The sequence below is a fragment of the Sander vitreus genome, chromosome 17 (genome assembly GCF_031162955.1).
Source record: "Sander vitreus isolate 19-12246 chromosome 17, sanVit1, whole genome shotgun sequence".
In the NCBI taxonomy this organism is placed as follows: Eukaryota; Metazoa; Chordata; class Actinopteri; order Perciformes; family Percidae; genus Sander; species Sander vitreus.
In genome coordinates, this window is record NC_135871.1 from 4,922,109 (window position 1) to 4,936,817 (window position 14,709).

The window sequence follows — 14,709 nt, forward strand, 5'->3', positions numbered from 1 at the left end:
ATGCTGTGTCGGGTGGGCAAACTCATGTGATGCGTAATTGATCCTGTGGATGATTTGTAGGCTATTAAGTAAACAAGGTGTACCCGGTCCACCAAACACTGGGCCGTCTTGACTGTCTTAATTCTGCACATATTTCTGTTAATGTAGTCCTATTTACTATTTCATTATTTCATCCATGCGTGGCGCAGCGGATCCGCGCGCACTGTCACCTGCCGTGGAGACGCTTGCCTCACTAACCTCTCCTCCTCCGAGTCGGATCTCCCTCGCGCTGGACTCTGTTTCACTGAGCGTACTAACACTTTGAAAAAATAAATGGCATTACATCAGTGAGTTCAAACTGCTTATTATGCGTAATTTGGACTGACACTGAGATGCCTGTTGTTCTGTAACTGGTGTGGCGCTGCCACTATTCTCTTGATTTCCACTTTGACATTAGACATGTTTTTGAGTGAAAGAGACGTTACATTTAGCATATATCGTCACAGGTAACAAGCTAACCATTGCAAAGTGTTGTGCCAATGCTGAGAACAAGCAAGCTGTATCTTTATAGTTGTATCCATATGATGTGACAGACTTAGGTTAATATTTCGCCAGGTCTGAGGGCTAGAGGGATGTGTTAATTAGACCCCATAAAGTTATCCTACAACTGATTTTGATACTGTATGGATGGTAACTACAGGACATGCTTTGAATTCATAAGATTTAACAATACAGTGTTAGGGACAGATCAGATGGCCAGAGACTTGACTTGGACTCGTTGCAAAAGACTTGAGACTTGACTTGAACTTGCCCCTCAAAGACTTGAGACTCGACTTGGACTTCCAAAAAATGACTTGTGAACATCTCTGCTGTTGTAATATTGTAATGACACACAGTGTTTTAGTTACATATGTGATGTCTGAGAAATATGGAGCATTTGATACCCAGATCAGGCTGACTTTCTCCAGCCATAGTTCCTCCCCTGCTGCTTTCTGTGCCCATAGACATGAGCATGAGCTGAAACAGAAGAGCACGCATACACAGAAAACACTTCAAGATACACAACTGTACATAGTGGATATGTGAATACAGTTTTATCTAAGAATGGGACTTGATCTTACTGTATCATTTCATTCCACAAGATACACCTCTTGATATGATGAATATGATGCAATGTATTCATACTTTCACTGTAGGTTCTAAAAAATGTATTTACTAAACTAAACAGAGAAATTAATATTTACCTGTGTGTCATCTTCATAGTTATCTTTCTGTTTATTCCATGGCCTTAACTCCACCATCTCCTCCTCTTCTGTTTTGTCTTGCTGCTGCTCCTTAACCTGCTGAACAAAAATACAGCATCTGAGAAGAAACACATACCCAAATTGACTTTTTTTTTTAGAAGACAAAAATGCTTCAATCATAATGCAAACAAATGTATTGGTTGCAAAGTAATGGATTGTTCTACTGTCACTACAGCTATTAAATGCACTTCTTCATTTTTCATTTTAAATGCACTTGTGCCTCCTAGCTCCTGCACTGCTCTGCATCATTGTAAGCCAAAATAGCAACAACAGTGGTCTCAGCAGAAAACTGCATTTGGATTGACAGCTCCCAGCATGTTGCCTTACATCTGTGCTATTTTACCTATTATACTATTACAAATCTATCCAAACATTCAATGCCAACAGTTTTTTTTCTTGTCGGTACCAATGAAGAAGAAGTAGCAGATACCTGGTTAGGTGTTCCATGACATCCTGTCTTGAGAACAGTTGCTACGGTAATGTAGAGGAGGAACAGTATTCCTGGGTTGACATAAACTGGCCAATCATGGTCAGCATTAAGGTTAAGGTCATAGGGTGAGGAGCAGTTTCCTGGTATGATGATGTCCTTCAGGCCAAAGAGTCTAGATATGAACAGAAAGGAAGACAAACATAGAGGAAGAGAGAGGGTTTGGGGATAAAGACAACAGGAGGCAGTTAGTCAATGACATGTTGAACAAATGCTTATTAATCATGTTGTGACCAGAGGTATGTGGGAGAACGGGAACATTAGGATTAGGTGAGATTAATGGAAGTGTGAAAAAGTCAATCAGTAATAGACAGCCAAATATAATCTACATTCCATAGCAATGATCTGCAGGAAGAGTTTGGGATGGCACAGTCACAAAACATGTCTACAGGAAACCCTAATACAGTGGTTCAAAACCTTTTTTAGTCTGAGGTACCCTCACCATCCTGTCAGAGGAACTCACTAATTCTCACTAACTCACTCAAGTCCCAATGTATGTTCCAAATGTATAGCTATTTTTTTCATAGGCCTACTTGTTGACCTGTCAATATTTGGGTTGGTATGGTCAACAATCATACTACTATTACTACTACTCATTACACATCAGAAAAGGGTTTATTGCCACAATAAGTTACACTTACGTGGAATTTGCCTTGGTGAATGGTGCATACATAAACAAAAACAAAACATATTAAACATTAATATGAAATAAACAATAAATACAAAATAACTGTTGCATAAGAAAAATAAGGTACTACTACAACCACTACTACTACTACTTGGAGTAAAGCTGAAGGTTTCATCAATTTATCCATTACTTTTGGCTAGCTATTTCAACTGTTTAGTCAGTGCTTTTAGCTAACTATTTTAACTGTTTAGTCAGTACTTTTAGCTAACTATTTCAACTCTTTAGTCAGTACTTTTAGCTAACTATTTCAACTGTTTAGTCAGCGCTTTAAGCTATCTATTTTAACTCTTTAGTCAGTACTTTTAGCTAACTATTTCAACTGTTTAGTCAGTGCTTTTAGCTTACTATTTCAACTGTTTAGTAAGTGCTTTTAGCAAACTATTTCAGCCACTTATGCAATACTTTAAGTTGTTTCAACTATTTAGCTTTAGTATTTATTTTTGGCTACCTGTTTAAACTTCTGTGCTTGATTACTAACTAGTAGCAACAGCCGAATTACCCCCTGGGTAAAAGTACCCCTAGTTGGGAATCACTGCCCTAATATACCGTCCTTTTTTAAGTCAGCAGTCAAATGGAGACTCACATTTTGATTAGTGGGTGTTCTCAAACAAGAGCAAGGACCTAACATGCCCACAGGAATGCATTGATTTCAGAACTACATATAAACTAATATTTCTGTACCCTACATACTAAAACAAACTATACCAGTATGCCAAATAATACCAAAGATATCATTTGGGGGTGTCAGGACTCATCAGATTGGCTTCTGAGAGTTTAGTAAGACTCACTGTTACAGTTGATATACCACTTATTGTGCATGTTAGACTTCCTTCTGCTATTCTCATGATACAATGTACACAAGCTTGGACTGCGCAGACACAGACACACACACACACACACACACACACACACACACACACACACACACACACTGGGTAAACTGACAGAGAGACCTAGCAAGAACTCACGATGAACACATTGCAAAAGACTGCCTGAAACACACTGAATAAGGGAAATTATTTTCTACGCTCATCTTCAATCAACTACTTATTAACGATTAATTAATTATCAGCTTGTTGTTGATTTGTTCCTGACTCATAACTGCTTATAATCTTGTGGAGCCTACCATCTTGTAAAGTACTGGACTGCAAAGTTTAAATGGATTAAATAGCCTTTATTATAGTTTACCCAACCTAACCGGCAGCGCTGGTATGCTAGCAGCAGCACACATAACATACATCAGCTGCCTGTTCTGTACTACCGTTGACATCCCATTTGGGGCAATGTATTTGAGGTGTTGGGAATATGTATTTTTTAACTTTAGGTGCTTCACGGAGGTGAGCGTTTTTTTTCCTCTCAGGGACCCTTTGATAGGGTAGAATGGCCCTATTTATTTGAACTACTGACAAGGTTTGGTTTTGGGGAAGGTTATAATTGTTAACGAAAACGAATGAAATAACGAAAACTAGGTGGGAAAAAACATTGTCGTAAACTGAAATAAAAATAAAAACGAGGCATTACAAAAAAACGATAACTAACTAAAACTGCATTATCTGTTTGCAAAACTAACTAAAATAAAATAAAATTATTGAGTAAATGTCCTTAGTGTTCGTCTTTGTCAATGTCTTTCATAGAGCAAATAACGTTATATCTTTCCAAGTTGACATTTCAGTCTATGCCATAGACATATTAGTTTCCGATTTGGAACCCAGAAACCGAACATAGTCCGTGCCCCTCGCCTCCTTGCCTGGCATCATGGCGGTACCGAAAGTCGGAAGAAAGCGGCAGAGACCTATTTTATTATGACTGTGTCAGATAAAAGCAATTGCCTTGCAGTGGAAGGTGGTAAAATATGTGGATGATTTATTAAAAAGGTAAAAATCCCACGAATTTGAAAGTACATTTGAGAAGCGCGCACAAGGAGGCTAACCTAGCTTACCTTAACAAGGTAAAGGAGAGAACTCACGTGACGCAGGGATAAGCGATGGAAGCTTGAAACGTGTGCTCCTGCTGTCTTTTGGGTTAATATCCTTAATATAGCCTAAAATACGTTCAGATATAGGCATTTTTCTTCTACATTTTACGTGGAACTCAAAATGTCAGAAGAAGGCAACAGTTCGTCTTCTGGCTGTAACACTGAACAAAGAAAACTTCGCTCAGCTGCACAGACTCAGCTCAACATGTGCACGAAGGGAGTAGCAGCTAGGAAAGATCCCACAGCTAGCACTGCAACAGAGCCCGACCAGCCTGATATGGCTCAGAGTCACGGGATGATGAGCAAGATATTAGAAGAAATATCTGAAAGAAATTCGTCGGTCTCTGAGCTCCGTGGATACAAAGCTCTCCTCCCTCATTTCTCGCATTACGGAAGTAGAAGATGGAGTGAGTCAGCTAGAAGACAAGCAAGCTAACATGAACGCAAGACCGGCGGCAGCCACTAAAGAGGACATACCTAACTACTGACAGACAGGCTGGCCACAGCTGAAGACAGATCCCGACGCAACAACCTCAGATTCGTTGGGATACCGGAGGGGGCTGAAAAGAGCAATGTTACTGCGTTCCTGAACGAGTTTATCTCAGCGACCCTTGACATTGATCCAACCCCGGGGGGAATCGAGATGGACCGCGTTCACAGGATCGGGACACGGCTGGAAGTGGGGGACAAGAATCATGGTCGAACGATTGTGGCACGCTTGCTACGATGCAAAGATTGCCAAGCCATCCTGGAAGCAGCACGGGAAAAGAAACGCCTGACGTGGAACGGCAAACAAGTTATGATTTTCCTGGATTATTCGAGGGAGACGCAAAGGAAGCGAGAAGCATTCTCACGCTGCAAGAAAACACTCCATGAGCACAAGATTAAATTTGGCATGCTCTACCCTGCACTTCTGAAGATTTTCATCAGTGGACAGAGTCCACGGTGTTTGATGACCCGGAAAAAGCAATGGAGTACATCGAGATGCGCTGAGATACATGTCTGGCACTGTGTCAGCGCATCATTACTTCCAGGCGCGCTCTGGATATGCTTTGGAAACCACAGTACAAAGTAACGGTATGTGAGATAGGGGATGTGTATATGCAAATTTGCAGACCTCTGTTCTGTTTTTGGGCATGGACAGATCATTTCAAATTACCGGCTCTGCACGTCACAAATCATTTTGAAGCAGACATTTGAGTTTATATTTTTCATAGCCGGGGCCTGTGTTGCCAACAATTTCTATTTTTGTATAGAAATCCCTATGTTTTCCTTAACCTAATATCTGAACACAATTTTGTATACGATACTCAGGGCAGTGGGCTTTTAGGCTGCCCTTGTTCTATAAGTCATGGACCTAAGAGATTTACTTTTTTGTTTTATTTCAACAATGTTCCTGGTTCAGTTGTTCTTTGTGCCAGACTGGCCTGCAGTCTGCGGTTTGTTGATATCACTACTGGTTGGTATTATGTTTTTTTTCTTGTTTTTTTCTTGTCAATGTGTATAATTTACATTGCACCATGGATCTTATATCATAATAGAATGGCCACTTATTCTACAGTAAAATACATTAAGATTGCTTATGACTAGCAGTGGGAGGACATTATGTTATTCAGCCTGGAATGTGAATGGCCTGGGCTGTCCAATTAAAAGGAAGAACATACTGGGGCATCTGAAAACTAAAAAACAAGATGTAGTATTCTTGCAGGAACACATTGTTGTCCCCAGGAATCAGTTAAATTATGCAGGGACTGTGTAGGACAAGTGTCCTGTCACGGTCTGTCAGGAATGGCTTGGACCCAAATTCAGTTTAGATGATTTATTAAACAAAAATGAAGTACATACCAAAAGTGTCCAGAAAGCAACAGGCAAAAACATCAACAACACACAACAAACAGAACAGGATCTCAAAAACCAGAACTCAGAGACGAAAGGTAGACTCCAGACACGAACACACTCACAGAACACACAGCAACAGAATACACGGCAAACAGAATGACACGCAACAGAAACGTAATGCTCCCACACAAAACAAAGACAACACAGATACTAAATACACAGGTTAACAAGGACTAACAAGAAACAGGTGACACAACAGGTGAAACAAATGGCGGGAAAACAAAAGACTAGATAGGACAAGGGAAACAAGACAGACTTCAAAATAAAACAGGAAACAGAACATCGCAATCATGACGTCCTTTAGTGCTGGGTCATCTAAAAGTCGAGGAGTAGCTATATTAATTAACAAAGGCTTACAGTTCAGGCTCAGGAGGGAGGTTAAAGATGAGGAGGGCAGAATAATTATAATACTAGCAGAGATACAAGGACATACTCTGATACTGGCCAATATATATGCACCCAATGTTGATCACCCTAATTTTTTCTTAGACTTAGAAAGTAAGTTGCATGATATTGGACAGTATCCATAATTCTGGGAGGAGACTTCAATATTGTCTTAGATCAAATCCTTGATAGAAGTAAACCAACATTAAGTAGAATGCCTAACTCTGTTTTGCTTGTTAATGTTAATGAATGTGTTCATCTATGGATCTAACAGATGTGTGGAGGCTGAACCACCCAACGGACAGGGATTATACTTTTTACTCAGGAGCCCACAAAGTCTATTCAAGAATAGATTTTTTTTCTAATTACTAGCTCCTTGCTGCCTGCCACACTATCCTGTTTAATTGATAGCATTCTGTTAACAGACCATGCCATGGTCAGACTACAAATGACCAGTGGTGGAGGAAGTACTGAATCTCAGTATTTAAGTAAAAGTACAAATAACCAGAGATATATTTACTTTAGTAAAAGTAAAAGTACAACAATGAAAATCCTACTTAAGTAAAAGTAAAAAGTACCTGATTTTAAATGTACTTTAAGTATTAAAAGTAAAAGTACTTGCATAACGATTTATTCTCTTAATGTCTATATTGTAATAATTAAAAAAAACAGTATGGGCTGTGGCATTTTAATTAAGTTAGTTTTAGGTTAATTTAATTGTGCTTACCATCTGTGGCCCAGTTTACATTCTGACTTACAATTCTGGTTATCTATTGTGGTGGAAGTTTTCGTGAGCAGCAGCTGTTAGAGGTTTGGAAGAAAATAGAATTGTGAAACAAATAAAGACAGTCGTTTTATTATATACTTGCAAGTTTACAAGGAAGCACACCAGTTCACAGGAGGCACAAGTGTGAAAAGTCTCTTCAAATGAGTGAACAGAATCACTGAGCTTATATACACAAACTGAAGGAGGGAGTGATAGCCACACATGGTCTGGTCTAAAAATGACTTTGCATTTTGTTATAGGCATATCTATAAGTCAGCACACAATCTAAATCATAAGTGACACCCTGAAGCCTATGCGTCCCATCGCTTTCGCCCCACTATCACCCTAGGTCACATACCCCGTACATCTTGGACTGGCAAGGGAGCAACTGTACAGAAAAGGGAGATACTTTACAGTGACCTTGTACCTTTATCGGTTCACACAAAGGCCGTACGCATTCAGCTCCAGACTTCCTGGCTCCACATATTGTGAGAGAGATTCAAAGTCTTCACGTGGGAATGAGATAAGCTCCCTTCAACATTTGTGAGAGAAACACAAAAAAGAAATAAAACAGAAAAATATAGAGAATCATGCTTAAATGTAATTTTGCCATTACACTATCAGGGTGATCTGCATGAAGCTCGACTTTGTATTATTTCCCACGGGACAGTGAATGCTGCACACATTTATTTAGCAAGAACACACAGGCTTGGACAACAAGTACGTGGCTTCACAGCTGAGGAGGACCGGGAGTGTTTTTAAGATAAATATACGGGTTGTATATTAACCCTATGTGAACGGATGCTTCACATATGACCAAGCAGAGTATCAGGAGCAGCAGCAGTAACAGGAGCAACGGTAGTACCGGAAGCGGCACGCGCCTGGCCAATAAATGCTATTGAAGTAACGAAGTAAAAGTCAAAAGTATGCACTATTGATTGTACTTCAGTAAAGTACAGATACATGAAAAATGTTAAGTACAGTAACAAAGTATTTGTACTTTGTTACATTCCACCACTGCAAATGACCCCATATCAGGAAACAGAAAGATCACAGATGTGGCGTTTTAATTCATCTTTATTACAAGATGTGGGATTTAAGGAAGATCTTCGAGCCCAGATTAGGCTATATTTGGAGACCAATGTCTCCACAGCTCCCTCTGCCATAGTGGCCTGGGAGGCCATTAAGGGGATATATTATTCAATATTCTTCTCATAAGAAGAAAGTCAATACTGCTAAACTCGCAGATCTAGAAAGGAGAATTAAGAACACTGAAGCTAAATTAGAAAGGAACATATCTGAATCTAATAATAATATTATTATTATAATAATAATATTATAATATCCCAAAAAACTGAATCTCTTTTGTTCAGGGACAGGCATACTATTTTTGAATTGGGGGATAAAGCAGGGAAATTTTTGGCTAGGTACATTAAACAAAAAGAGTCCAAATCTTCGGTAGCAACAGTGACGACTGGGGATGGAAGCCTGGAAAATCTAGGGAAATAAATTATGTTTTCAAGAAATTTTATATAAATCTTTATACATCTGAAAACACTGCCACAGACAAAGAGATAATGTCATTTCTCAACAAATTAAACAGCAGTGAGAACAAATGGTCTGATTTCCTCTTATTTCACAATTCGTAGAGGCACTATCGGCAGGGCTTTTCTGTCCAGCTCTTGAGCCTCTTGCGGCAGCTATTCGCAAGAAACAGAATATTCAGGGAGTCAAAATTAATGAGTCTACACATAAACTTCTGCTTTACGCGGACGACATTTTGTGGCTTGCCTCGGACCCAGCCAGATCTGTCCCAGCATTATTGGATGTTACTGAGTCGTTCTCCAAGATATCAGTGTATAAAGTCAACTGGTCTAAGTCAGAGGCCCTTCCACTGACTTCATACTGCCCAAAAACTTTATTTCAGGCGGGGCTGTTTCAGTGGCCTACTGAAGGCATAAAATATCTTGGCATTCTCTTCCCTCACCAAATTGATAAAATAATCGAAAAGAATTTGGACCCTACTTTTTAATAACATTTCAATAGATAGATAGATGGTCACCACTATTCTTATCATTATGGGGAAAGGTCAGTGTCCTGAAGATGAACTGTATCCCGAGGTTGAATTATTTGCTTCAATGTCTTCCTATTGCAATACCCCAAAAGTACTTTAAAAGGTTCGACCAAATTTGCAAAAAGTTCTTATGGAATGGTAAATGTGCAAGGATAAAATTAGAAAGGCTTCAGGTGCCAATCAATAAGGGTGGTATGGGCCTCCCCAAATTAGCCCTGTATGCCTTCTGCCTGAGACATATAGCTCAGTGGACACTGCCACCTGAGAGAGCCCCTCCCTGGTTTGAGATTGAACGGAGATTGTTCTCCCCACTTACCCCTTATAAATGCTCTGTCTAGCAATATACTCTCCGAATTAAAATCTTACCCTATCATATCCAACCTCTGTAATGTGTGGAAGACGTTTTCTAAAGCTTTTAATATCAATGTCTATCTTAATTCTGAATCTTGTATTTGGAATAACCCAAAATTACGTATTAATAAACATTCCCTTCTATGGAAAGATTGGGTAGAAAAAGGAATTATTACACTAGCAAACCTATACGAGAGGGATAATATAAAGTTGGCTGGTGAATACAATCTGCCCAGAAATAATTTCTGGAAGTATTTACAAATGCGTCACCCGTTAGTTACTGTTATAGGGAGAGGAATAGAACCTCAGCAGTCAAACTCTCTCTCTCAGACTATGAAAATAATGGGTTTGGGGCATGAGGCTGCTATCTTTTATGCAATGTTATTCCAACAGACAGTTCCCATATCTTATGCAACAATGTTAACTTGGTCGGCAGATTTGAACATTGATGTCACACATAAAGAGTGGGATTGTATTTGTGAAAACACTAAGAGGGTTTCAAGAGACAATAAAATTAGATTAATCCAGTTTAAGATTCTTAATCGCTTTTATTGGACTCCGATCCAGCTGTTTAGGCTGAAGCTGAGGGATAATGCAGACTGCTGGAAGTGCTGCAGCTCGGAAGGGACTCTCCTTCATCTGCTCTGGGAATGTCCCATGATTCAGAACTATTGGCTAAGGAGTTCTGCCCGAGGCTGTATGTTTTAAATGATCCAGAAATGAAATCGAACTGTGGAGCTGCAGACTTTATTCAGACCAGTATAATGGTTGGAAAACAAATAATAATGAAAAACTGGAAGAACCCAGGTGAGCCCTCTTTCCAGGAGTGGAGCACGGAGTTGGCAAAAGTGGCATCATACGAAAAAAATCTCTTTCAACATCAATGACAGGGTGGAAAAATATATGGCGAAATGGGGAAAATACGTGCAATATATTGCTACCAGATGAGAGCATGGTGCTTATTGTAAAACTGTACATTTGATCCATTGTGTTTTTTTGTTGTTGTTTATTTGTATTTATTTATTTTATTTCTTTATTTCTATCTGATTTCTATTACCTCTTTTGGCTTAATCCTTTTATTTATTTTTTTATTCAAAAATGTATAATCACTATGGGATATATGTTAAGATGTCAATTGTAATGTTGACTACGATGTTGACTAACAGTGGCGTTCAAAACTCAATAAAATACTAATTATAAAAAAAACAAGGTAGTCTGTTGGCTATTTAGGTTTTTTCCTAGAACAAGTCACTTTCACATGTTCACATGCGTCTTGTGTAGACTGTTTACATATCTGTGCTCATCATCATATGTACATTGTATGTACTGGTGTTATTGTTGAATACATTGTGAATACATATTTCTAAAATTGTATGAAGTTTTTGTTGAGTTATAATACTTTTTCTGACCTTTTTGAATCTTGCCCCTGACAAATAACCCATATTACAAAAAGACTAAAACTAACATTAAAACTAATAAAAACTAAACTAAAACTGAGCATTTTCAAAAAATTTAAAATAAACTAAACTAGCAAACTCGCTTTAAAAACTAATTAAAACTAAACTGAATTTGAAAAGAAAAACTCAAAACTCAATAAAAATAAAGACTAATGAAAAATGCAAAACTATAATAACCTTGGTTTTGGGGAACGATTTTGCAAGTGGGTTAGGCTACTTTATAACAATCCTGTAGCTGAGGTGCTAACGAATAACATGGTATCGAAACCATTCACCATTTCCAGAGGCTGCCAACAGGGATCACCTCTCTCTCCTCTCCTCTTTGCAATCTCCATTGAGCCTTTTGCAATTGCAGTTAAGAAACATATGGGCATAACAGGTATTACTGTTGGTCAAGTAGAACATAAAATTGCCTTGTTTGCAGATGATGTCCTGCTGTTTTTAAAACACCTTAGTAACTCTATCCCTGCTTTACTAGAACTCATTAGTACGTTTGGAAAGATCTCTGGATACAAGATCAATAATTCTAAAAGCATGCTTATGTTACTGAATGAGGGAGATGGACAACAGCCCAACCATGGCGCATCCATTTTTAATACAACTGATTGCTTTACATATCTGGGCATAAAGATTGTACCAACCCTTGAGAATATTGTTTCAGTAAATGATGACCCTCTTTTAGAAAACATTTCTAATTCCATTGAAAGATGGACATCTTTACCCATATCCTTAATAGGTCGTATAAATATTTTGAATATGAATATTCTGCCCAAGCTCTTATACCTATTTCAAAATATTCCTTTGGTGCCTCCTAAAGACATTTTTCTAAGAATAAATAAACTATTTACTAATTTCATATGGAACAACAGATGTCCTAGACTCCGCCTTTCACTTCTGTATTTACCATATGATAGAGGGGGGCTTCATTTTCATTTCTCAAAATAACTCTTTAGATATGCCATCTTTGTCAATATTAGATAGGGAAGTGGTAAAAGATTGTTATAGTAGAGGTTTAATTTCACTACTATATGACATTATAGTGTCAGGGTCACCGGATTCCTCAGATAACAAACTTGAAGCATGGAAAAAGGATTTAAAAGAGGACATCCATGTGAATGATTGGATGGAGGCGTGCAAGGAAGCTCAAACCCAAACAGTAAATGTCAGATTGAAACTGTTGCAATATAAATGGCTGATGCGAACTTACATAACTCCCATCACGTTACACAAATATCATGAAAATATCCCGGACACGTGTTAAATGTATCACATTTAAAGGCGCTCTATACCATTGCATTTGGGAATGTGAACATATAATTAAATTTTGGAAGGATGTGAAATGCATGATAGATAAAATACTGAATATCAATATACCAATTTCTGCAAAATTATTTATATTAAATTTATACCCTCTAAACATGCCACTGAAGAGTAAGGAATATGCATTCATAGACGTGTCTATTACAAGCAAAGCGTCTTATTGCTTTACAATAGAAGAACATAAAGGCACCAAGTATAGGTAACTGGTTGAAAGAAATGGCAATAAGTATGTCTATGGAAAAGGTAACTTATATTGTGAAATGTAAATATAGGAGGTTTGAGGAAATCTGGAATCCTTTCTTATTCTTTCTTGAACATGGTGTAAATGACGTACCAATGGCTGATTGATAAGCTGTGTCAAATCTAATAGGATGTGATGAGAAGCTTTTAGTTAGTTACTTTTATTAATTTATTTATTAATTTTTTGTATTTGTATGTCTCTGTCCTTTACATTTATGTTTTCCTTAAGTGTCAAACATTTTTTATATGAATGTACATTGATTATGTTAAAACTCAATAAAGATATTGGTTTGTACCAACACCTTTAGTCACCAAAATTGCAAAAATGTGCTGGTCACACCCACATGCAACTGTTTTAAAATTCAGAGTGACAAGGAAACATTTTTATAAGACATTGTTAAAGCGTTGCTTCAAGGTGACATATTTGTTATATTATAATTCAAGAAAGGTACTATTTAACTAATTAACCATATGTAGCATATGAGCGTATCAATTGGAAGTTTTCATGGTTTGATGTACAGTGTGCTACAGTCTTACCTGGCCCACAGACTGTGTGGGGGGAACAGGGCCTGGGCCAGCATACTCTGGTACAAGTACAGGCAAACCATATGGCCAGCAGTGAAGAAGCCCACCATCACACACAGTGCATTGAAACCCAGGTGACTGATGGGAAGGTGGCACGCCCACCACGTGCACATGCCGATGAAAAGCAGGAAATAGATGGCTGAGAAGGCAGAGGGCAGTGTGATGCCTGGGAAGTAAAAGGAGGAGAGGTCAGAGACAAACAATAAATACACACAGTCATTTAAACAGGACTAGGTTGGATCTAGTATATGGCTGGACAATGTATGGTCAATGTGGATTTAAATGTTTATCTGAAGTGGTCCCTGTATCTGTTTATACTGAAGTAGCATATCACAGGACGTGGTTAAAATGATAAAAGATTATTAAGAACTTCCTTAATTTACTGAATTCAATAATGTAATTATGCTATTTTCACAACTTGGTGTTCTAGATTGGTCATCTGTAGTATTATTGTGTCATCAATGTTACTTTGTTAAACAGACAAGGTTTTACCACATGACATTATGAACCACAGCCTCAAATGTCTTAATGAGCTGCAGTATTTACTCATGGACAAACTGAAACCTACACTGTACATCAACAACCGCATAGTAAAGAAGTTAATCAGCTTATTGATGGCCGATAAAGGCAAAAGCCTGACAAAATGAATCACACCGATTCATTTTGAAAAGCAATGGTGAAACACTCATGGCATCACACTCACTCCGACCAATAGTGTAACGTCATCACTCACGCGACTCAGCAACAGCCATTCAAGTCAAACCAGTGTAATCCCTGGAATTAAGTCCATCCTGTGAAGGGCTCACTGCATGGGTGGAAACTGGGCTTGATTAAAAAAAAATTTAAAATCCTTAAAAAAAAACAATCCAAGGCACTCTTTAGGATTTGTGCAATATTTAAATGCCTTTTATGGCAAGCCCTTTGAGCATGTATTCCTTATCCTTGATATCAAAAGTCAGGTTCTTCCACTAGTTAACTAGTAAAAGTCAAAAAACGTTCTAGTTCACTAGTTGGACTGTTTCTGGATGTTACTATTTAACTAGTGTGGTCCAAAATGTCTACTAGTTAAAGCGTAACTCTCGCCAAAATGCAACATAGGGTCTTTTTGTGAATGTACCAGAGTCAAACTTTCGTTTAAAAGCATATTTAGGACGGAATCGCCACTTTTTTTTCCGATTTACTGTATTCTCGTTTTTCGGT

General features: G+C 38.2%; 1 protein-coding gene across 7 annotated transcripts in view; it reads right to left on the reverse strand.

The window, feature by feature from the left end:
• piezo1 (piezo type mechanosensitive ion channel component 1 (Er blood group)) overlaps positions 1–14,709 on the reverse strand; it is a 188,845-nt gene that overhangs the window by 90,368 nt on the left and 83,768 nt on the right. For 5 of the 7 annotated variants that reach the window (XM_078272473.1, XM_078272469.1, XM_078272471.1 and 2 more), the window contains exons 6-9: positions 13,462–13,675; positions 1,714–1,885; positions 1,224–1,322; positions 924–996 (exon numbers count right to left, since the gene is read on the reverse strand). In XM_078272473.1, coding sequence (XP_078128599.1) covers positions 924–996; positions 1,224–1,322; positions 1,714–1,885; positions 13,462–13,675 — 558 coding nt within the window. Of the gene's footprint in view, positions 1–923; positions 997–1,223; positions 1,342–1,713; positions 1,886–13,461; positions 13,676–14,709 lie in introns of those variants that run through there. The other 2 variants (XM_078272468.1, XM_078272474.1) reach the window with 2 other exon arrangements.